This window comes from Brachypodium distachyon, chromosome 4 (assembly GCF_000005505.3).
Source record: "Brachypodium distachyon strain Bd21 chromosome 4, Brachypodium_distachyon_v3.0, whole genome shotgun sequence".
NCBI lineage: Eukaryota > Viridiplantae > Streptophyta > Magnoliopsida > Poales > Poaceae > Brachypodium > Brachypodium distachyon.
The window spans coordinates 16181255-16207651 of NC_016134.3; the positions used below are offsets into that span (position 1 = coordinate 16181255).

At 43.6% G+C, this 26397-nt stretch overlaps 3 protein-coding genes across 3 annotated transcripts; 1 reads left to right on the forward strand and 2 right to left on the reverse strand.

Moving 5' to 3' along the window:
- Positions 1-6973: 6973 nt before the first annotated feature.
- Positions 6974-12994, reverse strand: LOC100831080 (T-complex protein 1 subunit theta). The gene is made up of 13 exons (XM_003577382.4): positions 12663-12994; positions 11905-12167; positions 11663-11809; positions 11403-11564; positions 10390-10467; positions 9465-9598; positions 9225-9297; positions 9068-9145; positions 8864-8986; positions 8296-8390; positions 7869-8078; positions 7584-7641; positions 6974-7501 (listed from the first exon to the last, which is right to left on the reverse strand). The coding sequence occupies exons 1-13, from the start codon at positions 12814-12816 to the stop codon at positions 7436-7438; spliced, it is 1641 nt and encodes a 546-aa protein (XP_003577430.1). The 5' UTR covers positions 12817-12994; the 3' UTR covers positions 6974-7435.
- Positions 12995-19218: 6224 nt separating this feature from the next.
- On the forward strand, positions 19219-23383 carry LOC104584956. The gene is made up of 5 exons (XM_024454561.1): positions 19219-19303; positions 19393-19563; positions 22029-22100; positions 22281-22689; positions 22800-23383. Exons 1-5 carry the CDS (start codon positions 19219-19221, stop codon positions 22906-22908), a joined length of 846 nt encoding a protein of 281 aa, XP_024310329.1. The 3' UTR covers positions 22909-23383.
- Positions 23104-25260, reverse strand: LOC100836986 (glucan endo-1,3-beta-glucosidase 8). The gene is made up of 2 exons (XM_003575890.4): positions 24673-25260; positions 23104-24572 (listed from the first exon to the last, which is right to left on the reverse strand). Exons 1-2 carry the CDS (start codon positions 24990-24992, stop codon positions 23393-23395), a joined length of 1500 nt encoding a protein of 499 aa, XP_003575938.1. The 5' UTR covers positions 24993-25260; the 3' UTR covers positions 23104-23392.
- Positions 25261-26397: the final 1137 nt, after the last annotated feature.

Sequence of the window (26397 nt, forward strand, 5' to 3'; positions counted from 1 at the left end):
CACCACAGAACCTTTCAAGTGACATGCTATCAACTGGAAATAACTATACGTTGACCCAAGCTCTACACTAGAAAATAATGATTGCACACGTCTTGGTCAATTTCTAAAATAACAATTTGGCAATGGACCTTGACTGCATCAAACCTGCAAATTTGGGGTTCATTGAGTTTAGAGGATTCATAGGAAATTGAAATGAGTGAGAAATTCCATAGAAAAAGTTAACGATGATGCATTCGGTTTGCAAGAAACCACCAGCAAAGTGATTCCACAGGAATCCGATTGATTTCATATGTTTTGGGAGGAAAATGGACATGAGCTCCATCCTCTCTTTTTTCCATGGGAATGAGGCTGGACAATTCTGTAACATGACAACTGCTGCCCTATCAAAATCCTATGCTCTTTCCTTTTCCTCCGTTTTAGTTTCCTCGAAACCGAAATGAGACCTTAAAAGGAAACAATGATCCTTACAAATATAAAATTTAGTGCCCGAAAATACACAAATTTGTGGATTCCATAACAAGTTGAAAACACTGAAATACAAAATCTAGTACATGAGGCCTAAGGCCACATATCGATATTATCATTCTAGAACCCAACTCCAACTTAACTTCACTCCACATGTAAACTCCACTCCACCATCAAACCCTAGAGCTACCGCAAAGACTATGGCCAACATGCTAGCTCTAGATCCATGCTAGGGTGATTTATGTACAAAGACTATATTACTACTTCTATCTCTCCACCTTTATATATGTGATTGTCTTGTGTGTATTAACCAAATTATACAAAAGTTAAAATCTGATATCACCAAACGACTATAACGACTATAAATAAATAAGTAACATAAGCAGAATACGTTACTTTATAAATCACTGGTGGCGACGAAATCGTTTGGGGACCGTGGCAATCGATTGTCGGTTCGTATTGCAGGTCGGGGCGTTGACTTTGGCACATGTCGAGGCGGTGCTCCTGGCGTTGGGGACTGAGCTGCGCTATTCTACTTAGTCGGAGTTGGCCGGTGGCGGCGGCGTTGTGTGGGGGGGGTGGGGGGGGGCGCAGATTAGGGTTGTGGGGTGGCGGCGCGGCGCGGAAAAAGAAATCAAAGGAGAGGAGGTGGAGCGATCTTTTATAGTGGTGGCGGAAGTCTCTGGTGGCAGCCAACGTGCGGTTTTGGTGCAAGCACTCGTCCTGGTGACTAGGGACCGTTCATCTGTTAGGATGGGAGGCGCACGGGTCCTGGGTCGTGCTGGATGACCAGGTAGCTAGATGGGCCTTGGCCCAGGCGGCTGAACGAAAGAAGACAGGGGAAAGGAGAAAGAAAAAGAGATGTTGGCCCAAGTGGGAACACAGAGAGAAGGAAGACGAAGAAGAAAAGAAATGTGTCGTCGTGTTTCATCTCAAGGAGAACAAAATGGATTTCCTTTTATTTAAAAACCAGAAATAAAAGTAAATTCAAAATTAAAACCAAATGCAGCCAGTAAAATATGAGAAAACTTAGGAGTGGCCATATGGAGTATTTGTGAGCTAATAAAGATATTCTCATAACCAAAATTAGAACATTAATATGCATTGGATTTAGCTAGCCTCCTTTTTAATAGATCAAATTAATGCAAACACGTTTGAATTAGTTCAGGAAGAACCAAATAAAAAATTCACTCATTACAGCTCTGTAACATCCTTTTCTTCAAAAGAGAAAACAATTCAATCCACAAAATTCAGGATGTTAAAAAGACACGTGAATAAGATTGGTCGTCCAACTACCAACGACGTGCCAATACCGGCAAAGAATGGCACATGTATAAGATTGGCCATAAACAAAGTTGCATGTCAACCTGATAGCATTCACTGCAGTAAGGTACTGTGAATAATTATTTTTAATTCTCTGTGTGTTCAGCCTTCTTGACAAGGTTACATGAGCATTACTGTACGTTTTTGTTAGAAAAATGTATTGTAGCATGTAAGATCACTCAGCTATGCTATGAAAATTTTAGGACATAGATGTGTTTCAGTTGAGGGTTTTAGTTAGAACATGCGACTTTTGCCTTTTGTCTTATAAGATAAAAGGCACATATTTATGTGTAACACATAAATAGGCCAAAGGCAAAAATGCACCTATTTATGTGAAACACATAAATGGTGCTCTTTGGTTACAAGCCAAAAAACAAAAGCCATAAGTTAAGCTTAACCAAATAAAAAAAAACTTTGCTGAGGTCCAAATAAACACTATGGACTTCAAGCAAACGGTAGTTGCTTATGATTGGACCTTGAATCCAACTAGAAAATTGCATCCCAATCCGGTCCCATTATCCCACCATTGATCAATTTCCAGATAAGCAGGGAACATTCATTCGCATTTCCTTCACAGTAATTTGTAAGGTGCATGTAATGACCTCTAAAATACATGCTAAGTTTGATGGTTAAATTTGTACAGATGGTAGAGTACCTAAAAGACACAAGCATCGGATCACACTACAAGAAATGTGTTGATTTATGACCTTTTCTTAGTGACGGTTGATGAAATGGTCATAAATCTATGACCATTTCGGATCAAATGGTCATGAAGTGTTCAGAAGAGCCCAAACACTAAATATTTATGACCATTTGCTTCAAAATGGTCATAATTCCATCACATGAAATGGTCATAAAACAACGGCGTGGTTTACAATGTTATTTCTAATTAATTGTGACCAATTTAGATGGTCATAACTTCAAAAACTATGATTCATTAGTATGACTGGACAGGCAACTCAGCAATTTCGTCCACGTGCCGCGTCTAGGTGTCAATTCTATGTGTCCAGACTAGCATTCCAATGACATGTGGGACCCATTGGTGGGAACCAAATATGACATGTTGACCAAGTCAAAATCTGCCATGCGGGAACCAGCCACCCGTGGGGCCCACAAACGGGCCTAACTTACCTTGTGGGTCCCTGACTGACATGCAACCGTGGGACCCACTGAAATGGGAATTTCAATGCTACATAGACTTTAAGTCTTTCACTACGTGAAATGGGAATTTCAAGTATGACCAAAGTACAAGCACATACTAAATCAATCACATGGAACTGGATATATGCGGACAACCTGAGATTTTTTTCGAAAAGGGGAAACTCCCCGGCCTCTGCATCAAGCGATGCACGCAGCCATTTTTCTTACAAAGTTATATCGAGTCATACAATTCAGCGATCAGAGATCATCGATACAAAGATAAGCTAGCAAAAGAAACCAAACTTAGTGATTCTATGCATTAAGTCGTCTAGTAGGCCGCCAGCCAGCCCGGTTGAAGATATCCCGTGAGACCATCTCCAGACAGGTGCATCCAATAGCCAAAGGTTCCCGCTGGTGCGATGGGAGGAGAAAAGCCCATAGCCGAATCCAGTGCGTGGCTTTGTAGATAACCTGCAAAAAATGAGGAGCTCATGATCGATTAAAAACAATATCATTTCTGCAGTTCCAAATAGCCCAACAGAAAGCCGAAACTCCCATCCGAATATGAGCTTTAAATTTTTTATCCACACCATTAAGCTAGTTCCCAAATAAATTGGTAATCGTCGTCAGTGGAGGTAAATTAAAAGTAATGAAAATAATGCGCCAAATAAAACGAGCAAAAGGGCACGTAAGAAAAAGGTGTTGTATACTCTCATCAGCATCACAGAAACAACACTTTAAACTTCCCTCCCAATTACGTTTCTCAAGATTATCTTTAGTTAACAAAACTTGGCGATCAAGAAATCACATAAAGATCTTAACTTCCGATGGAATTTTAAGCTTCCATAGGTATTTCCGACGAAACACTATGTGTCCTTCCATAAAATCCACGTACATGGACTTTACAGAGAAGATACCCGAGGAAGTAAGACTCCAGACGAAGTCATCAGGTTCATGCGAGAAGTTAACCGTCATCAGACGCTGAACCAAATGTAACCATCTCAACCAATTGATCCCAACCAGATTCCATCTAAAACGAATATTTAGGAGAACGGTCCCTAAGACTGTGGCTACAGAAACATTTTTGTGCTACACAATCCGGAATAAAGATGGGTATTGATAAGCAAGCGGCACATCGCCTAGCCAAGTATCTTCCCAAAAGCGAATTCCGGTCCCATCCCCAAGGGAAAACGTACCTCGGCTAAAGAAATCTTCCTTAACTCGCATAAGACCTTTCCAAAATTGAGAGTCCGTCGGTTTAGCGAGTGTCTGGGAGAGAGTACCATTTTGAAGATATTTATTCCGTAGAAGCTCTTGCCACATGGCCTCTTCATTAAGGAGTTTAAACAACCATTTGCTGAGGAGACATTTGTTTTTAAATTCTAGAAGCTCAATGCCGAGCCTGCCCTGGTCTTTCGGACGACATATAATGTTCCATTTGGTCAACCTATACTTGCGCTTGTGCTCGTCAGATTGCCAAAAAAACCGAGATCGGTAGAAATCCAATCTCTTGCGTACCCCGACGGGAATCTCAAGAAAGGATAACATAAACATGGGCAAGCTAGTGAGCACCGAGTTAATGAGAGTAAGTCGATCACCGTAGGAAAGAAGCTTACCCTTCCAACATCCCAGTTTTTTCTCAAAACGATCCTCCACCGACTTCCATTCTTTGTTAAGCAAAGAGCGGTGATGAATAGGAATCCCTAAATAACGAAAAGGTAGGGATCCCGACTCACAACCGAAAAGGTTCTTGTATTGGGGCTCAACATCTTTAGCTTTACCAAAACAAAAAATCTCGCTTTTATGAAAATTAATTTTCAGCCCTGATAGTTGTTCGAATATACATAAGATTAGTTTCATGTTGACGGTTTTCTCTAAACCATGTTCCATGAAAATAATCGTATCATCAGCGTACTGAAGAATGGAGACTCCTCCCTCGACCAAATGAGGAACCAGTCCACCAACTTGGCCATCTTCTTTGACACGAGCAATTAAGATGGCCAACATATCCGCCACAATATTAAAAAGGATGGGCGACAGAGGGTCACCTTGTCGCAGCCCTTTACGAGTTTGGATCATATTAAGTACATCAGTGTTCAATCATCATTAAGTACATCATTTTCTTAAGCATCGTCTCAGTGTTCAACTACTGCGGTGGTTGCAATAAGAAGAACAATTGAAATTACATTCCTTCTCAGTTTTTTCCATTACCTAAGCAAGCAAATTGAAAGTGTGTCCACTATGTCCAAACTACAATAAAACTACATTATTACCAGTCGAAGATTGTAAAAGAATCACATGACTGCAAGATCAATCAAACATTTAGATCGGCTCGATCTTTCATCCATCTTCCACTTGTGTTCATGTTTATGGTCTGGGCAGAAGATTTACTTCGATTCATCGTTGGAATTTCATATTTCCCGCTTGTAGTGCATGACAAGTTAGCTTGCTTGTCACCAAGTGCGCTGCCATTGCCCTTTATATCGCCTTGTGACACATTTATCCTTACTTCCGTATGTGTGTTTGCGCCTGTAGAGGACAGTTTCACAGGACTTGGGACATTTGTAGCATTTGGAGCTGCAGATACCTCTTGCATACCTGCCTTCTGTCTGTCAATGATGTATGGATCAGCAGGAATAGTATTGACATACCATATGCTGATTTATTTGCACAGAAGGTTTATCTTGAATCATAGCCAAAAATTTATAATTTTTTTCCATGTGTTTCCTCCTGCATGATCAGCTTTCTCTTCCATGCTTGAGCCACTGCAACAACTGTCTGCTGCACAATGTACGCACTCAAAATTCTAAACGATTCCATCCGTCCAAAAATATTACTTATGGAAATCCTTCGGTCTGCAATGAGGCCAGAAACTTGGTAGTTATCGCATCCACATGTGTATGTATTTGGGTGAATTAATTCTCCACTGTAGCTTTGACAAAATTTTACAAGGAAATGAGTACACGAAATGTGAGTTGTAAGCTAAGGAAGTGCAGTATTCATATATTATGTCATAAGTATAGCAATGAACTGAATCGAGACAGTAAGATTTCCTTTTCATTTGATACTACATATTTACTTTATTTCTAAATATAATATGCTATACCTTTGTTTAAGTCAAACTTTTAAAATTTTGACCAAGTCCATGGAAAAATCTACCGACATCTACAACTCTAAAATTTATTAAGATATATAGTTTCATAGTGCACTTAGTTGATATCGTAGATATTAATACTCCCTCCGATCCATATTAATTGTCTCAAATTTTCCCACATATGAATGTATTTATGTCTAAAAAGCATTTGGATACATGTAATATTTCGACAACTATTATGTATCAGAAGGAGTACATTTTTTTATAAATTTGGTCAAACTTCAAATTTTTTTGACTTACGACGAAGTTAGAATATCATATATTTCAAAATCAGAGGCAGTAGGCCAATCCAAAATGCAAGTCCTTTTAGGATTTTACCAATCAAACATTTCTAACTTTGATCGCTACAAAGAAAGAACTAACGGCCCAATCTTCAATTTAACATTATCAGATTCAAGTGAGACATACTTTTAGTGTACAATTATTTTTGCTTTGCTTAAGACAACATGTTTGCACAGATATTGATGGTCAGGGTAGTGTCACGTCCCCAAAGATGTACGGAGCAGTAATTAAACACACCTATCAGGGACAACTTAAAAGTCAAAAGTATTTTTTGGAAGAAAAGTCAAGGTACTTGAATTCACTGACAAGACCTAAGAGAGCTTATTTTACCTTTGACATTCCTTAAGACTGGAAGGCACCTGATTCCGTCAACCTGGAAACCTTTGGTGCACAGCCAGATCGTCTGCCATCACATGCGTTACATCATTCGGAAATTGGTCATGCTAACAGTCAAACACATGATCGTCCGACTCCAGATCCAGGGAACAACCGATGGCAAAAGAGCGTCAACCAAGAAACAACCAAGTCTGATTTGCATGTTGCAGTACAAGAGCCTACGAATGGTAAAAGAATTTTCCATGTACTACATCGTCACACTCAGCAGTCTGATTGACACCTGGAAGTTGGCAAACTTTATATTTCTGTGTTCACGTGTACCGAGTACATCGTACATATAGGAACAGAACGGTGCGGCCTACACTCCAAAAAGACATTGTTGATCAGCACTCTGCATAAGATCATCATCGTTCCAGGCAAACTAAATCTAAAGGCAAAAAGCTAACACAACAGAATTTTACAAACGTCAATACAACTCCTTATCTTTGAAGATGAGCTCAGTTCATATAATAAACTGAACGAACAGGTCCTGCTAGTTATCATGTGATACACCAGTACAACGATACACCACCACTGAGGAACTCCCAAACCCACCCACAAGACAACTCCCAAACGTGAATTTCAGGCACCCAAAATCTTCTTACCCAAATCAAACCTAGGTAAGATAAAAAGAGATGTCTTCTGCGCCGGAACTCCTCAGCATGATACACAGAAAACAAGGGTACACAGATGGAACTAATCTTCATCCATAGCACCTTGTTGGGGGGGTCGCGGCCCTCCTGCTGGTTTTGCCATGATGATCTGCATTGTGTAAGTATTAGCATATGAAAAACATACAGCATTTATTTAAAAGGAAAATAGAACGCAATTGTGGCATTCCTACCTGGTCAACCCGTAGTACAGTACACACAGCATCCGCTGCGTATTTTAGAGCAAAGGACCTGATGAGTAAAAGTAGTAAGAATCCGTTAAGAATTGGAACAAAACAGGCTTAAGCTTGTACTAAAAATCAACTGTCTGAAAACACAGAATATGTCCATGGCAACACTGGTAATATTTAAGGCACCAATCAAGTCTAGCTATAAGCGGCCTTAAAACATATTGCACAGCCTTCCAGCATGATTTGTACATATCTATTAGCAACTAGATATTTATAACATAGGCTTACTTTGTGACATAGAGGTCCCATATTTTTGTGATCGACACATCCTTGCAAGCACCTTCCTCCAAGTCAATGCCAACTCTTGCATTGCCACCAGCATGCTCGGCATATAGGGAAGATATTATCTCCATTGCACCAAGTCCAGCATTTTCAGACAAGGTTCTTGGAACCAGTTCAAAACTTTCAGCAAATTTTGAAATGGCATACTGATCCAACCTGTATAATTGTTAACCAGCAGCAAACAAATCAAAAGGGAAAAGATACCGTATAACTGAACATTAAGTACCATGAACCAAACTACAAAATTAAAGGCCTACTTAAGTAAATAACTAGGTTGCATCTGGACTTCAGATGGTATCATTTGTAACCTCGTGCGTCAGGTCTGTCATTTTCATGCATATGAAATTTATTTGTCTCTATAAAATGTAGTTACCCTGTTTCCTTCAGAGAAAACTCCTTCAATCTCTTTGCCAGTTCTATTTCTGTTGCAGCAGCGCCAGGAATAATCCGACTGTCCCTGCACATTGACTGGCATAAATACCAAAAGTTAGGTAACTTTTAGGGTATGTTTGGTTTGGGGCCAATATGTACCAAGCCAATTTTTTAGTTATTGACCAAAATTTGGTGTTGTTTGGATGATTGCCAACTTTTCTTGCCAATGCTACTTAGCCAACTCTAGTTCATTTTTTTGGCCAAAGTTGGCCAAATCATGGGCAAGCAAAAGGTTCACCAATATTTTGGAAACCAAATTTTGGCAGGGCAATGTTGGGCTAAAAACAGCCCCTTAGGCTCAGTTTGGCATTGCTGAACTGTGCTGCACTGAACTTATTTTATAATACACACGAAAGTGGGGAGAAGTTGGTTAGCCAAACACAAAAATAGAGAAATGCGGGTGAGAAAACCGGGATTATGAGAATCCACCACAATGACAAACGCACCCTTAGCCGATCATACAATATGCAAGGAGGTTTGTTTCAACCTGCGATATATCACATGCATACCTTGTAAGTGTTGACACCATCATCAACAGCTCTTTCGAGATCATCCAGTATACTATCGGTACTGCCTCTTAAGAGAACAGTAGCCACAGAATTTCCACCTTCTTCATTCCTAACAACAGTCACCTATAAAGAAAGGTAAATGTGTTGAGAAAGAACAAACTCAAGCACGCCAATTTCAGGAAAGCATAAAGGCATGGAACATACTCGAGCACCGCCAATTTCTTCCACCGAGACAGAGTCTGCATATCCTAATTCGTCCGCATTTGGTTGGCTAAGTTTCAACTGTTTTTAAAGAACAGGACATCAGAATAAAGCTACTATGCTGTTCACTCAATAAGCAAATTTTGATATCACAACTTACAAGTGCAATAGCCCCCGTAGTACGGCAAAATCTTCTGAGTTCAAACTTTGAGCTGATTTTCAAGACCATGAGCCTGTAAACCACAAATAAGTATCACCGTGAGTACCATGGTTAATTGCTGTAGACCTAACTTTGAGCTGCCTTAATATTACAACCTCTGATTAATTGTTTATCTCAAAATGTAGAAAAGCTTTAAAAAAACATAGACAAAAGTTGATACATAAGAAGCAAAATACTGACTTGTAACGTTCACAAAAATGCAAAGCCATATCACCAACTGCTGCTCCACTGACAATAACCTTGGCACCTGAGTCAGCCACAGCTTTGATAAGCTCCTCCACCTTAGCTTCCTCAGTTTTAGCATAGTTTTCAAGCTGCGCAACAGCACAAACATGTGTAATATAAGGTACAGTAAAATATTTGTCTGTAGCAGTGCTTGGCATGAATTAAGCAGAGCACTATGTCCTGCAATCCATATAACAACGTACAACATCGAGAGTTGTAACTGTAGGAAAGAATAATCAGATTTCACAACTTCTGACTAGCTTATTGTTGGAAACAAAAGCACAGTAGCACACATCACTACAGAAATAAAAAGTAAGGATCGACTGACAATACTGTTATGGATCAGACATTAAGAAAGATGTCCATAAATTTCTGGATAATAAGTGCATTGTCTGTTCATGAATTTTCAAAATATAGAATTTAAAACCCCACCATATCAACAGTATTTAGCTGCCCCATTACAAAAACATTTCCATAACGTCTCTAGTTCTCACAAATAAAATTAGTAAATAACTACATGATGATTTTCCATGCTGTTCTTATATCTTTAGAAGTAAACAATAGCTGGCAGCTCCTAGCAAATCTAACTGTGGTGACCAAGCTATGTCGATCAAGTCCAATAGTGCATCGCCTCAGAAAATTGTTACAGTTCCATTTAATACTGTTCCAAAATACAAGACTTCATAGAAAGCGTGACGTCAATTCTTTTTATCTTTGACAACTAATTAACAAAAAGGTATTTAGACTTGTTAGGTAGAAATTATTATATTGTTGTGAAAAAAGACTTTAGATGGGACTTTCGTCCATCTATTCTGATGCAGTTAAACCAGCAACATGTTCATAATGCAAAGAAATGATCGTTCTCGTATTAAAAATATACCTGCTCAGCAGAATGTATCAGAACAGTTCCCTTTGTTTCAGTTGCAGCAGTATCAACACCGCCAGCAAAAACTGCAACCTGAATATGGATGAATTTTACAAATTAGAACACTGGCACAAAACAATGAGTCATGAACAAAATATTCATGAATTTATAAATTTCATAGTGTTTGGTAAACTAAAAAGGAAAAAGTCAATACTTATTTGTCTGTGGTGCTCATTGCCATTGTTAGCTTAAGGGCATGCTTGATTCTTAGCCAAACATTGCCACACTAGGCATATTTGGTTGAAGCCTAACATTGCCACAAATTACCTTGGTAAAACTGTGGCAGCCACGAAAAGTCCGTACCAAACAAAATGGCGATCACAATGGTGGCAAACTTTGGCAAGAAACTGAGTCTATGAAATGTGGGCTGTATGGCTAACACAGTGCAGAAAACCACAATCGTGGCAATGAACCAAACAGAACATGTGACACCACTAATGTTAGGCATGTCAACCTTAGCCTACAAACAGAACATGCCCTATTTCTACTAGTGCAAGATGAAAAACATGTGGAGAAGAAATTGGCACCACAACTTTGGCAAATCAGAAGCATGGGTCTATGACAAGTGGGGCAGTCTGCTATGGAAGTGTGACATACCATGACTATACTCACTGTAGCATTGAAACAAATGGTAATCACACACAGCTGCCACATATCTGGCAAAGTATAGCAAGGTGCAAGTACGATTTGCCAAAAGATGAAAGTATTTGAGTTACCAGCAATCTTATTTTTTGGTGACAAAAGTACACAGAACAGAATAAAACTCTTGGTAGTGTACAAACTGCTTCAATTGACTAAAAGAAATATGAAAAGAAATAGGTTGGTAGGTACTAGCAGCACCTACTATATGCTACTCTAGAGTGTGGGAACTGCCATTAAAGAATTAAAGAATAATTGCAGATAGAATATAAGTGAGAATAGATAACTAACACAAACACATGGCTAATGGTGTACAGTCTCGAGCTTACCTTTGCCTTCTCCACCTTTTTTATGCTCCCAACAGCATCATTTTTCAGAACCATCCCACGGACTACAGAAGAGTTGTGAAGACCACCTCCAACCAGCTTTGCCACTCTAACATTGTCAACATTGAAGTTTGCTGGATTTTTGGGGCAAACTTGCATACAGGCCTGAAAAGCCATGATGAGACAGACTCACTGTTAGTGGGTATTTTCTATGATGTATAAAAGAACTCTCTATCTCTCAGATAAGATGGTAGGGAGCTTACATCAGCGACAAGAGAGCACAGTACATCTTCCTGCCCAAATTGCTTGCTCGCGACAGCAGATTTCATCCTCAACACCACCTCCTCCTTGTTCCTTACATCCATGTTTTCTGAGCCTTTCTCCACCAGATCCTCCAAGACCTCAAGCACCTGACACCACATAAACATTCACAACAAACATGAATAGGCTACCATCATATAAAAGGATCAATAATGCAATGCCTAATTAATTGATGGGCAAATACCTTAATGATGGCCTTGTTGTATCCAATGATAATCTCACTTGGATGCAAACCCATCCTGATAAGCTCCTCAGCCTTCTCGAGCAATTCACCAGCAAAAGATATGGTGAGGTTAGCTCCATCACCGATCTCTGCCTGCTGTGCCCTCGCAGCAAGTACCAGAAGCTTAGCAGCAGGGTGCTGGACCTCGAGCTCATTTACGATCGTTGCCGCATCATTCGTGATAAAGAGCTTGTCAAGATGATTAATGACCATCTTGTTCATTCCTGGAAAAAGAAAAACAGACCAATAATAAGAACGATCTTCAGTCTTCATACTCCTACTAGAAACAAAAGTATTACTGATAAGAGGAATTAAAAATGCAGGAACATCTTAATTAGTAACAAGCAGTAGCATCACCCAAATATAAATTGCTAATACAGCTAATTACCCAGCTTCAAACTGTGAGAACAACCGCCAACATTAAATTGCTTTGACACTACCCGCAAGGCCGCGACCTTCCTCCGAAATCATCACCACAACAGCGTATTTTTAAGGGAACAAAAACAGAATGGCCAGTTTCTCTACATCTACCGCGCTGGGCAAACTGTGAATCCCAGTAACACGGGCACGTTCCTGACCATTTCAAGCACCACCAAAACCTACGCGCGACCCCACGTATCCATCGAGCGCGGCCCCGCAGCGCCTAGATCCCAAGCTCTGCCGACGAAACCGCGCCACAGAAGCACGGAACGCGAGACGGAGGGGAGAAGGGCACTCACCGTTGGGGCCGAGGGAGGTCCGGGTGATGGCGGAGAGCTCGCGGCAGGCCTCGATGTTCTTGAGGACAGCCTCGTCGAGCCCGGAGAGGTGCTTGTGCCCTTCCTTGAGCATCGACTGGATCCCGTACCCCGGCATCGCGCCGAGACCTACCATCGTCGACGGCGGCGAGAGCGGGAGGTGTCGCCGCGGGAGGCGGAGGCGATCTGGTGGTGGTGGCCGGCGTGGGGCGGGAGAGGCGGATCGGTAAAACCCTAGTGGTGGCCGCTGTGTGTAGGGAAGTGGAGGGAGGGGAGAGTGGAGATGAAGAGGCCGCCGGGTTCTAGAATGGCTTCGAGCCGGGAGAGGAGCTGAGGATGGAAGCCCTAGGAGCAAGTAAGGCCCGGCGGCCCCGGCCTCGGTTCCGTTTGGTTGGGCCTACCGGTTCGGCCCACTATACACTGTAGGCTCGACTTGATACCCTCGCGATAAAGCAGCTGCTTCCCCAATTGTTTTTTGTTTCTGCAAAGGTCAGCTGGCTCCTCGGGTGTTTTCTTAAGAAAAAAGAAAAATCTGCGATTCTTTTTTCTGAAAACACAATATAAATGCACGTACACGGCACTTATCTTTACTATTCTTTAATTTACAGTTACGTCAGTCCATCGTACCTCGTCAACCCTTCGACCCACGGGCACCCGCGCTTCCCCTCACGCCCCGCCCTCCTCCTTCTAGCCGCCGCCGCCGCTGCTCCCTCTACTCGCGCCCCTCCCATCCTCGTCCAGCCCTCACCGTAGGCGGCGGCCTCCGACCGCCGCCCTGTCCCTAGTCCCCACCAGCGAGCTCGCCACCTCCTCCTCGCTCCTCGCCGCCCCGTTGTATCTCTGGCAGAACAAACCACCGAGCCAAAGCCCCGTGCAAACCCTAGGACGAGGAGAAGGTGCGCAGCCATGGACACCTCCGAGGGCGTGCCCGCCACATCCCGGACGCGGCGGGAGACCGACCAGGCCTCCATAATCCGATGGACCGCCTGCCTGGCTGCCTCCATCCTCTGACCGACGAGCGCCCGCCTCCATGCTCTAACCTCTCTCCATCGCGTTCCCCTCCGTCCCATGTGTTTCTCTCGCTTCCCATCTGCCTTCTCCATCTTAGGGGGCAACTGTTGTTGTCGAACTGCCCCTTGCAGCAGCAGGCGACTACCTCCTCCATCGCCCTGCAGCCTGCGACCTCCACTGACCTATTCTGCTTCTCTGCGCTGCAGCAAAGCAGCCGACGAGCTCCCCGGGCAACTACACGCAAGGTGAAAATCCTGATCTATTATTCCTCTCCCTTCTTTACAAGTTTATTTTTCTGCATGCTGTAATGGCCGTATGTCCTGTCCATGGTCAGTGAATTGATTGGAAATGCTAAGTTTGAGGAAGAGGTGCTCCATGGTTTGCTTATGAACCAGATATGCGGTACTAAATACAAACAATTGCAATTCTAATTAATTTGGCTTTGTGTTCATGTTGCAGCAGTGGTTGATGGTCATGTTGAGTATGCATTGATCGTGATCCCTGAGGTCATGTTCCTCATGCCATGATGCAGGATGCACAAGCAATACAATGGTTAGTTTTGATTCATTTGTCTTAGGTATTACATTTATTCTTACATGGTACACCATACACACTATGTTATTTTATTCCGGAGATTTTAGCACAATCACATTTGATCTAGGGATATTCCTAGGTTATGGCTTCACCCTTTAGGGCATCTCCAATGGTGATTGTTACTAATTTTTTTCTCTCTCTCTTCTTGAGTATACATTTTTAATTTTTATTCTCTTCTCTTTCTTGATGGACCCAAATGTCATCCTCTTCTTTTTTCTTGGTACCCGCGTAGAGGCTGCTACTTCTTCAAGTAACCACTACCTATTTATTTTATTCAAATCTTGTTCTCATTGGTCTAGTATTTCTTGCTACCCGTGTAGTAACAATTGTTGAAGATGCCCTTAGTATGGTTCATGCTCAGGAAGAGCATTCTAACAAGAGTGTCGATACATAGAAGGGTGGGGGGGGGGGGGGGGGATGTGTCAACCAATGTCTGTTTTGTGGAGGCTCTGAGTTGATTGATCATCTTTTTCTTCTATTGTTCCTATGTTTAGGTATGTGTGTAATATGATCAGATGTACTTTTAATTTGCCATTTATTTTCAGAAGTGTATAGATGCATGTTTTCAGGATTGGCTTGAGCAGTTTAGCGGGGAGAAGAAAACATGTCCTTACATTGCAAGTTGGTTGATTTCGTGTTTTCTACCTTTCCAGCACCGCTCCTAATGCTTTATTGTTGTGCACTCCGGATGCTTGGCAAAATGACAAGATGGATGTTTGTTGCAGCGACAAGGAAATATGTCCATAGAAAATGGACTATCTGCATTTGTATGTTTGCTATATAGGTTGATCTGATGCGTGATTCATTCTTGGGATGTAGAGAGCCAGGCAATGACTCGCCGCTCAACACGCAGGCACCCGCGCTATGGTACAGACTCGACTCAATCAACTATTTACATCAACTGCAATTGACTGAATTCACACCATCTTTACAATTTTGTGTTGTTTCAAACTGTCTCACTGCAAGTTTTGTTAGTTTTGTTATGTCATTGCTGCAGTGAAGGGAGGTAAAAAAAGCTTGTTGGCATGTGCTGAGGAGAAGGTATACAATTGTGTCCGAGATAATTATCTGAATGTTGAGTCCTGGCAGTTCACATTTACGATAATGACATTAATAATAATGCCATTCTTGCTCAAAGCAGGGTTGTAGCTTTGATATTTAGGAATTCTAGCAGGGCCTTGGTCATTATTGCATATCTTGAATGTCCTCACCCGTGCTCTTCCTATCGTGAGTCAACCAATGCTTTTGTAGAGAAATTTTACTATGGGTTTCGCCTACCTATAGTGAGTCAACCAATGCTTTCGTAGAGAAATTTTACCTATGAAAATTTACTTATACTTTCATTAAGGTTTAACTTTTCTACATAGATTTTGATGAGAGACAGTAAAGTCTTCGACCGCCTGTTCTGGATACATATATCTTCTCTACATGTTTTCTCTCTACAGCGCTAGTGGAGTTCTCTAGGCCTGGTACAGCGGATCGAGTAGATTTTTGAAGGAACCAAGATCCAATTTTATCTGATAAATATCAGTTTGAAGCTTTAATTTGTTGTCACATTAAGTTATAACTTGTCTACATGCTCATTCTAGATTCAGCGTCCCATTTTTAGTAAGATTAGCATGCTATACTTGCTGAATCCATTAAGCTGACTCTCTTCATATTGTCAAATTATCTTGCTCAAGTACATCAACATGTCAAATTTGGTGATGGTAGCTTTGTGAGATTATTTGGTGTATCCCCATGTTCTACGTTCCATGACTCGGTTTGAGTATTCCTATAGCTAAATATATTCTTTCAATAACTTCCTTTGTGTTCCACCTCTATTTGAGTCTTCTTACTCATGCAGTTTTGTCATTCAGTGGGTTGTTATGTACTTGCTTACGTGCAATTTATTGTGGGCAGGACTGCAGGAGTACTATATATTCCTAGCAGTATTTTTGGATATTTTTTTTGCTGCTCCATCGACCATCATGTACCCAATGTATCTTATCCTGGAAATAGTCAAAAAAAATTAGGAGATTGTGGAGCTCCAACCTGCAGACCACCCATCGTCCCGTTCTATTTTTATTTTTTTACACTAGAAAATGATCTGAGCCACCGATTGAAAAATAGTATAATCTCTTATTTGAGGTGAACCCTTGCCTCCAATTTGTCATGTCATGTGCTGAGACTGCTATTAGAAATTAATTTTGTGTATAGTAAGGATAAGCCGGCATAAACTTATATCCATAACCTACACATGAATAATTGGACGACTCTTCGGGTATACTCATAGACATACATCTGGATCGGGTATCCATGGGCGGGCTTGCTTGATAGAAAAATAAAATGGGTTTATGATTTTTGAGCCGTAGCAACGCACAGGCACTCCACTAGTATCTATGAATGCACAAACGTACACACTATTCCTATGAGCACCTTCGAAAAACTGAGGCACTGTTTGTTTGGGTTTCAGCTTCAGTTTCAGCTTTTGCTGCTTCTAGCTTTCTAAAAAGCACTTCTCTCGTTTACACATGAAGCTGAGAAGCACGTCGGGAGGTGCTTCCTGCAGCTTCTGGAGGGAAGCACCTCCCGGCATGAGAGCTAGAAGCATCAAAAGCTGAAGCTGAAACCCAAACAAATAGGGCCTGAGCCGGTAGATTTTGAGATTGACAAAGTGATTACAGGCGTCTCGTACTTGATGGGTACATCACCCATTGATGCATCTACTGTCATTAGAAAAATGATCATCATTCAAAAAACAAAAGTTGAGTTCGCAAAGGACATCCAAAAAATTATGCATCTCCCATCGCACTGAGATTTTTTCAAATATTGGTGAGAGGGAATAAAATATTTCGAATCTCTAGAGTCGTCTCGATAACTTGTGTAGAGGCTTTAAGAGAAAAATCTTGAAAAGATTCATGGTACACTATACGAGGACTCTTAATTTTGTTCTGTCTGTTTGGAACATGAGAAAGTGGAACTGTTTTAATTCAAGAGATGGCAATGGATATCAAAATGGATATCCCGCCCATGGATATTGGATATGGAGCAGATTTTCGATCCATGGATATCAACGAATGGATACCTTCCAATTCGTGGAGCGGGCACGGATATCACATTTGATCCATGGATATACATGGATACCCGGTATATATTAAAATAAATAAATTATTGACATGTGGGTCCATTAGTTAGCTATATTGAGTCATATAAATAGTCTTCTTCCCACTCAACCCTAACCCTAACAACCTCCTCTCTCTAAGTCCCACACTCCCATCCCACGAGCCGCCGACCCTGATCTGTCCTCGACTCCAGATTCCCCCATTGATCCCCTCACTCTTCCTGATATGTTGTTGTTGCTCATGTTTATGATGTATATTGCATGGATATGGATAATACATGGATACCCGGATACCCGGTGGATATGGTTGTGGATATGGTTTTGCATCCAATGATACTTTCGTGGATGGATAGTTGGTTTGGCGATAGATATGGATTTGATCGACCTGTTCAGACCCGCCCCATTGCCATCGTGAGTTTTAATTGCTCACTTGCACGATGCATGTCTGACCCATTAAATGGACCCCATGTGCCAGTGACTAGCACACCCTTGTTGAGTGGGCTAGATATGCACCTTTATAGTGAGATGACCAAATGAGCACAACACACAATTTAAATGTCCCAGATAAGTTATAGTAAAGACTGAAATTTCCTCACATAATGAAATTCCTTGGTCTTTCTGAAATCTGCCAAGAATTTAAGCCTATTTAGGCGACACAAAAAAGGGAAGAAATGATCGTAAAATGTTTTGTTATAACTTGCATTTGAATTCAACTCCCGCAAAGTTTTCGCTTAGGAAATCTTTGAGCTCTGTATTATAATATAATTTTTTTTATCTGCACAAACAAAATCTGCGAACAATGCTTAAAAAAACAAAATTTCTGCAAACAATTAACTTCGCCCCCAAGCTGGACCCAAAGGAAGCAAATAGAGTGTTGGAGAACAAGCATACCTTACCAGCATCAATGACTGAAACGGTTAAACTTCTTGTTTGCATCAACAACTGGACATAATGATGGACCCAGGATTCCATTGAACCCCAGACCATTGTATCCGTCCAACAAAAAATGTCTCAACTTTCGCTAAATTTGAATGTATTTATATATACTAAGTCATGTTTAGATACATCCAAATTTTGACAAAGTTAAGACATTTTTTATTGAACGGAGGGAGCAGGAAGCCTGGCTCAAATCTTCAAACATCAAAATTAACAAAGAAAAAATAAACTACACCTCGGGCTACGACACGGTCTCCGCCTATTCTAAACATACGTTGGTGATAACACTAGCTTCCGGTTGCAGTTAGAATCTTTCTCCTCTCAGTCTTGCTGGACTGGCCTTTTTTTTTTCCGGAACGGACTGATAAATGACTACTGAGTACAAACAACTAACAAGATACTCCGTACAACATTTTCCAAACTGCCACACATCTTCCCCCTGGAGTTAATCTGAGACCAAATCGTACTCGGATAATTGAGCAGACGTAACAACCATGCATGGTAGTGCAGCGCCAGACCAATGGCTGAAACCTCTTTATCGTAGCAACATTTGTCGGGCTGAGCAAAAAGGAGTTGGACGAGAAAGCTGCTCGCGAGGTTCGCGCGCGCTAGAAAGGAAAACAAAAAAAAATTGGACCGTTCCCCTCGTCCCGTCGTCCGTCCGTCCGTGCGTCCAAACAAAGAGAATGCCCGACAGGATCCAACAAGTAGCCTTGCCCCAGGTGGCCAGGTGATGAATCCTACGTCCCGGCCGGAACAAGAAACATACACGCGCACGAGCAAGTCGCCCTGCTTTGCCAATTCCGAAGCCAGCGGCGCCAACGTACGAGTACAGTATAACCCGCACGCACTCGGCAAGAAAATCCAAGCGCGCGACTCTGTCCGCAAAAGAAGATGGCCGCCGTGGCAAGATCCGTCTGGGCCGCCCCGGCGCTGATGGTGGCGCTGCTGCTGGTATTCGCCGCCAGAGCCGCCGTTGGTGAGTTTCACGGCCTCGATCCCTGCGTCGATAGCAAGTGGAGTACATTGCTCTGACGTACGCTGTTTAATTGGGTTTGTTTTTGGCAGGAGGCTCCGCGTGCGACGGGAAGAAGTGCGGCATGGGCACCTGCAAGGAGGTGCCGGCGGTCCCGCCCCTGCCACCGTTGCCCACGCCCTTCGACTTTGAATGCGACTGCTTCCCCGGGTGGTCTCGGGTCGGCATCTTCCTGCCCACCTTGCCCTGCTACATCCCTTCCTGTAAGTGCCCTGTATTTTGTTTCTTCTTCTTCGTCGTCTGGGACGCTGTTAATCGCGGCAAAGTTACGTGGGGCGACCACAATCGAGTGCATGCATGAGAATTTATCACGGGTTTTTTTAGTGAGAATTTATCACCTTGACTAACGGTGTGTTTGTTTGGAGGGTGTAGTTGGTGGCCCCCATCAGATTTTAGGGGTGGAACCAACCAAATTTTGTGTTTGGTTAATTAAGATGTGCGAACTGTGAAGTAAACTAGCTTTCATGTTTGGTTCACTTGGTCAAACTAAACAGGCCTCTGACCGCCGCCCTCATCCTTGTCTCCAACGTCGGCGCCGCCCTCTTCTCTGGCCTCAAGCGTCGTTTGTCCACACCCTTCGACGAGCGAGAGAGAGACTCCGCTCATGAGCCGCATGATGTGGTCAATTCGGTCGAGTCACGGGGACCAGCATCTGGGCTGAATAATCTCTCTTGGTGGACCTGTCCACATGCTAATATGCAACCAAACGTTGGTTTGGTACGAGCTACCTGATGCGATGCGACCCGGCCCTGACATGCCCAACCAAACACACCCTAAGAAAGCATCGTTACAACTCGTTTGGCTCCCATCATTTGGGTCTAGAATGCTGGGATTCATTTTGGATTATAGAAACCGACTTGTTTTGCTGAGACGAAATTAAGTACATGAATTCAATATGAAATTACATGGAATCACGTCTATATCTAACCACGATTCCTCTTTAATACGCATCTTTTTTTGGATTTTTCTCTCATTCTATAAATTCATGTGACAGACAAACCTGATTTTTAAACCAAAATTCAAATTTAACGAAACCAAACCTTATAAAAAATTGAATCTCTTTTCATTTTTACCAAATGAAACAAAAGAAGGGTCGATCCGTTAGAGTAGAGGTAAGGTAAGATTCGACTATATGTATTTTTGCTAACTTAGTTATAAATAAACGACCACATTTAATGTCCCTTCCCTCGATGACTCTCTTGCATGCCTCTCCTTGCGGAAAGAAAAGTTACAAAACAAGATATTCATGGTCACCTGCTTCAAATTACTACTAGCATACTCCGTATTAAAATTTAGGGTGTGTCTATTTCTAAGTCGCCCGATATTTAAGAAATGAGTCTTAAATATTAATCGACATTTTTGAACTGTTGGATTAAGATCTGAGGGTCATCCACATTTTCTCATCTCTCACTTGCTATCGTTGGATTAAAATCCAGTGGTTAACATGTTGATTGATCTTTAACTAAAAAACAAGCGACCGCTCACTAGCAAAACCGTAAAGTTTAACTTTTCTTTTCTTTTCTTCCGAAGATATTAAAGCTTAACTTGTAGCAAGATGAACGCTTCTGTATGATTGTATGTATTACTCAATTTGCTCAAGTTTTCTTATTAATTCTCTTCATCTTATTAATAAAGTAGTTTACCTATATACATAAACATGTACACAATTTGCTCAAGTTTTCAAGGTTTACCATTTTCTTTCTCCCACTAACTCCAAATGTGAAGCCGCCGGAAGAAAATTCTTACTTTGTGAACCCAAGAAGTCCATGGAAAACAAACTATATACACCCGCAAAAAATTTGTTAATTCTGGGCGTGTACCGTGTGCTCTGACAAAACGAAATGTGACTTCAGTTTTCTTTATACTGATGTATTCATATTCATACACATAGATACAAAACAAGTGCATGTATTTGATCTCTCTATCTCTCTCTCTCTCTCTCTCTCTCTCTGAAATGTACACAAGTTTTTAAGTGTATAGTTTGTTGCCATATGTATGTACAAATTGTCTCAGAATATTATACGGAGTAGATATATTTCTGAATTTATCTTGTAAGAAAACAGAGCAGTAAGAACAGATTAAAGCAAAGCCTACGTTGCAATGCATACTTCAAAACTATGTCACATAATGCTAAACATGCATTTGAAAAATAAAAGAATTTAACTATCGTTTGTTTCCATATAGGTTCAGCTTAATTTAGGTATGTATTATCTCAGAACATTATAGATATATTTCTGAATTTATCTTGTAAAAAACAGAGCAGTAAGAACAGATTAAGGCAAAGCCTGCGCGTTTGCAACGCACACTTCAAACTGTGTCACATAATGCTAAACATGCATTTGAAAAATGAAAGGAATTAACTAGCGTTTGCTTCCATATAGGTTCAGCTTTAATTAAGTAAGTATTGGTACCACAATTTGCTTCATGATTTGATTTGCATGTTGTACCATGCATGTCCATACTCACCTGGCATGGCTGTTAGTATCTTTCACCAGGTAATAGTTATATCAAACATTACATCTTGAGAAATTGCCAGTTCATGATAGTTAATATCAACCATTAGATCAACGCTAAGAATCGACAAATTTCTCAAGCAAAATAGAAATTGACAGTCGTGAAAAGTAAAAAGCTTGAATCCATCAATTGTTCTTTTCTTTCCCTGCTGCAGGTATCTCGCCTATCGTCTGCTACACCCCTGCCATTAAGCAGCCACCGTTGGGCGGCAACGTAACAGCTAACCGTAAGTAGTCTTTCTGAACCTTTTTTTTTCTTTTGAAAACAAGGAAATATCTCCGGCCTGCATCGTTTTTCTCAATGCACACAGCCATCTCTGATCTGAACCTGCACAACTCAAACCTGGTTGATTTGCAGTTTATCTCGGTATGCCATAATCCTTCTTGTTTCTCATTCTTTTCTCCAGCCTGCCTAGTAATGGACTGTGGCCCGGAAGGCACGTGCGTGATGGATGACAGCCCCAATTTCCACTGCAAGTGCAACCTAGGCGCCACCAATGTGCTCAACAGGCCTTCCTACCCTTGCATCAAGAACTGTAAGATCGATCCGCATCTCTATAGAGACGGGAAGATTGAGGAATGCAGCATTGTCCTCCTTTTGATTCGTTTGGATTTTGTTGCTCATGTGTGTAGGTGTCATTGGAGAGGACGGCTGCCCGATTCCGCCACCAAGCCCTCCGCCGTCGCCCCCGCTCCCGCCAAGCCCTCCGCCGCCAGTCCCGCTCTTGCCGAGCTTTCCGCCGCTGTCCCTGCTCCCACTGAGCCCCCCGCCGCCGCCGCCGCCCCCGTTGCCGTCCTCGTCTACGGCACCACCTGGTAATCACGACTCATCAGCCATGAATTGCATCTATGTACCCTTCTTCAGCTAGCATAAACAACAGGGGGTTTTGTTTGCTGCAAATTAACTAAATGTGCATTTTCTGCAGGCGCTTTTCTGTTGCAGCTGCTGGCCTCCCTCGCAGCGCTTCACCTAGTGTGACGGGGTGGCAAACGTGTCGAGACTCAGTTTTACTTGTAGCACCGAGCTGTTGCTAAGTATTATTGTACATGTATGGTGTATACTTGTACAACTGTTACTTCTTGCGTGCTGCTGAAGTTCACAATGACATAGCACAATTAGATGCCTGAAACACAATCCACACATCAATTCTCATGCACTCAACACAATTCACTTCACCCCCGAGCTGAAACAAAGCAAGCAAATCGAGAACAAGCTTAGCTGCATCAATGTCTGAAAACTTGTTTATTTCGGAACAAATACCAGCATGAACAGTTGAACGTCGATGCCGTATGAACGCACTGGTAGTGGTTTCTGGTTGCAGTTAGACTGATGTCCATTTCTCTGTCTCTCTAGACTCTGACTGACTTATGAAGAAGCTATACTCTGATGTATGTAATGTAATGGTATTGGTAGCTGAGCAGAAAAAGCAATAGACGACGTAGTACAACATTTCCAAGACTGCCACGTATCTACGTACATACAGACCTAAAGAGTAGATGACCCTTCTTCCTCCTCGCCTTAATCTGAGACCAGCAGAAGCAGCGCGGCCAGTACGCCGGCGACCCACTCCCACGCCGCCACCGGGGGCGCGGCCGACGTTGCGTTCACGGCTGTCGTCCCCAACGACTCGCCGGCAACCTGCACGGTGAAGTTGCAGGCGCCCCGCGACGCGTCCTCGTGAGTGACCACAGCAAGCCCCTGGAAGTCGCACGCCGAGTCCACCTGCCCCTGCGCCTGGTAGTAAACATTAAACGCATAGGACGCGTTCCCGGCAGCATCCAGCGTGCCGCAGCTGCAGCCGAACCCAAGCGCCGTGCAGTCGGCGCGGGAGCACGCATAGCCCACGTTGTCCGCGAGCGCCGTCTCGTTGCTAACATTGGTGGAATTAGTGTTGAGCACGCACCACCGCCGGGGCAGGTAGTGCACGCCCCGCGCCGGCTTCGGCATGGCGGGCGTGCCGCCGTGGAGGCCCAAGTCCAGCGGGAACTTGGGCCGGCCGTCGAAGGTGAAGATGCCCCAGTGGCGCTCGAAGTTGCCCGGGGCCACGCTCTTGGCGTCCTCATCCATGAGCCCGAAGAGGTACACCTCGATCCGGGCCTTGGGCCGGAGCGGCGTGCCCCGGCCCGACGCGATCCGCTTGAGAAGGCCCGCGTAGAAGCGCTCCGCGTAGGGCACCGTGGCGTGCTTGTCGCCGTCCGTGGGCCAGCCGACCTCGCCGATCACGACCGGCAGGTCTCCGAACCCGATCCGCTTCAGCGCCGACACCAGCGTGTCGAAGTTGGCGTCGAACACGTTGGTGTAGTTGATCCCGTTGGCGGCGTCCACCACGGGGTTGGGGGCCGGCCCCGTGCCGTTGCCGGGGTCGAAGAAGGCGTAGTCGAGGGGGAAGTCGTCGTTGCCGTAGAGGCTGAGGAAGGGGTAGATGTTGACGCTGAAGGGCGCGCCGCTGTGGTTGAGGAAGGCTACCATGTCGGCCATGACGCCCGCGATGTCGGCCCGGAACGCGCCCGCGGACGGCACCGGGTTGTCCGGCGGCGAGTCGTAGACGTCCGCGTTCACGGGCACCGTGGCCTTCACGGACGCCCCGTGCCCGGCCTCGTTCAGCGCGCGCTGGATGTTCTTCAGCGCCGGCACCGTCACGTTGTCGTACGTGCCGTTGTACGCCTTCAGGAACGGCTCGTTGCCAACCGCCACGAATCTGAAGAATCGATCGGCCGTTAATTAAGCAAGAAATCAAACAAGAACAATTTGGTTTTTCCAATGGCAAGAAGAGAATGTTGTTTTTTGGACGTACGTACTTGATGTTGACGCCGCCGCGGAAGGCGTACTTGGTGACGTTGGCGCGGACCCACTTACGGGCGCCGTCGAAGTCGCTGACGGCGGCGAGCAAGTCGTTGGGCACGGCGATCATGGCCTCGATGCCGGTGCCGGCGAGGCCCGACATGGTGCTCTCGTCCGCGTCGAAGATCTTCACCTTGCTGAAGCCGTTGTCCCGGAGCAGCCGCGCCATCGTCTTGGGCGGAAGCCGCCGCGTCGCCATCGTGCCCCAGTTCACCCCGAGCCCCTCCGCCAACCCCACCAAAATCACCAATGCGGCGCAGCGAATCAGCGCCGCCATTGCTGGGTTGATCAAGATATGATAGACAACACCTTTGCCGCGCGTTAATTAATAGAAGAACGTGGCCAACCGAGAAGTGACACGGGATGCCGCGTACAGTACGTACGGTGAAATGAATTGGGAAGCTTTCTCGAATGGATCGATCTGCGGCTAGCTGGTGAATTCAACAACCGAAAACTTTTTCTGGATCTCGGCCGGACGCCGGCTACGAACGGGGAAATAAAGCAGATCGGCGCGGCAATCAATGGCGCACGGCGGCTGTTAGCGGCAGGTGGTAAACAGGCCGTGAGGGTTATGGTGATCTGGGAAGGTTGTTGGGGAGGATCGGAGGAGGACGGTTTGTCCTGCGTAAATCGGACGTGGGAACGAACGGCTCGAGCCGATACGAAAATGGCGCCCGCCGAGGGTAGTGGGGGCACGGGAGTTAACCGCTCCCGTGAACTGGGAGCTGGCCAGGGGATGGCACCCGCTGTTTGACTCGATTTTCTTTCGTAGAAGAGGGCATTCCTGTTTGACTTGACTTAGGCCGTGTAATCCCTGCCTGGTTTATGCCTGCGAAGTTGATTCGTGTGTTGAGTGCATCTGACCGAGGAAAAAGTGAGCAAAATGAGAGATAAATCTGTGCGCGCTCACGATCGAGATAGAATTGGCGTTCAAAAATGCTCTGCACACGACGTTCTGTGTACAACGATTTGATCTTGCGTTTCATGTTGACGTCGTGATTTGATCTATGTAGATCAAGACGTTTGCGCGGACAATGGTCGGAAACGTCAATTCCGTTTGATCTAATGGCTGAAGACAGTGTCAGACGCATAGCACCGCTTATGATATCGTTACTGCTGTCAAAGTCGTAAAATGCCATTTTAATGTTTTGTAACCTGCTTACGATTTTGCATCGTAAACCAGCTGGCTTTATGCAAATGCTGAAATTAGATTAGATCTACTCCTCTGAACTAAGCCTTGCCTATATGTTATGTTAACACTCTCGGGATGTTTGCGAGTGTCATGTGGTCAGACATGGATGAAGATCAAGCCAAGAAAACACATGTACTGTACGACGATAAGTACCACAGCTAGAAAGCGATCCCAGTCTGGTGCCTCGTGGGTTTGGCATACCGTTCGGCTGAATTTATGTTGGTGTGTCCGCAGCAAGACTTGATGCTTCTTCGCCCTACTGGGCTCTACTTTCAAGACTCGACTCCATGATATATTCTTATGTAAGTATCATTCATTTTGGATGTTATTTCTGTTACCAAGTTAATCTACGTGTACTAGCTTACTGGTAATCGGTTTAGTACAACATACACGGAGGGGGTCCTGGTCGTCAAACCGAGGGCCCTTTTCATATTATTTTTTTGAATTTTTTAGATGAACAGGAGGCCAACAGGCCTCCTGGCTCCTTATA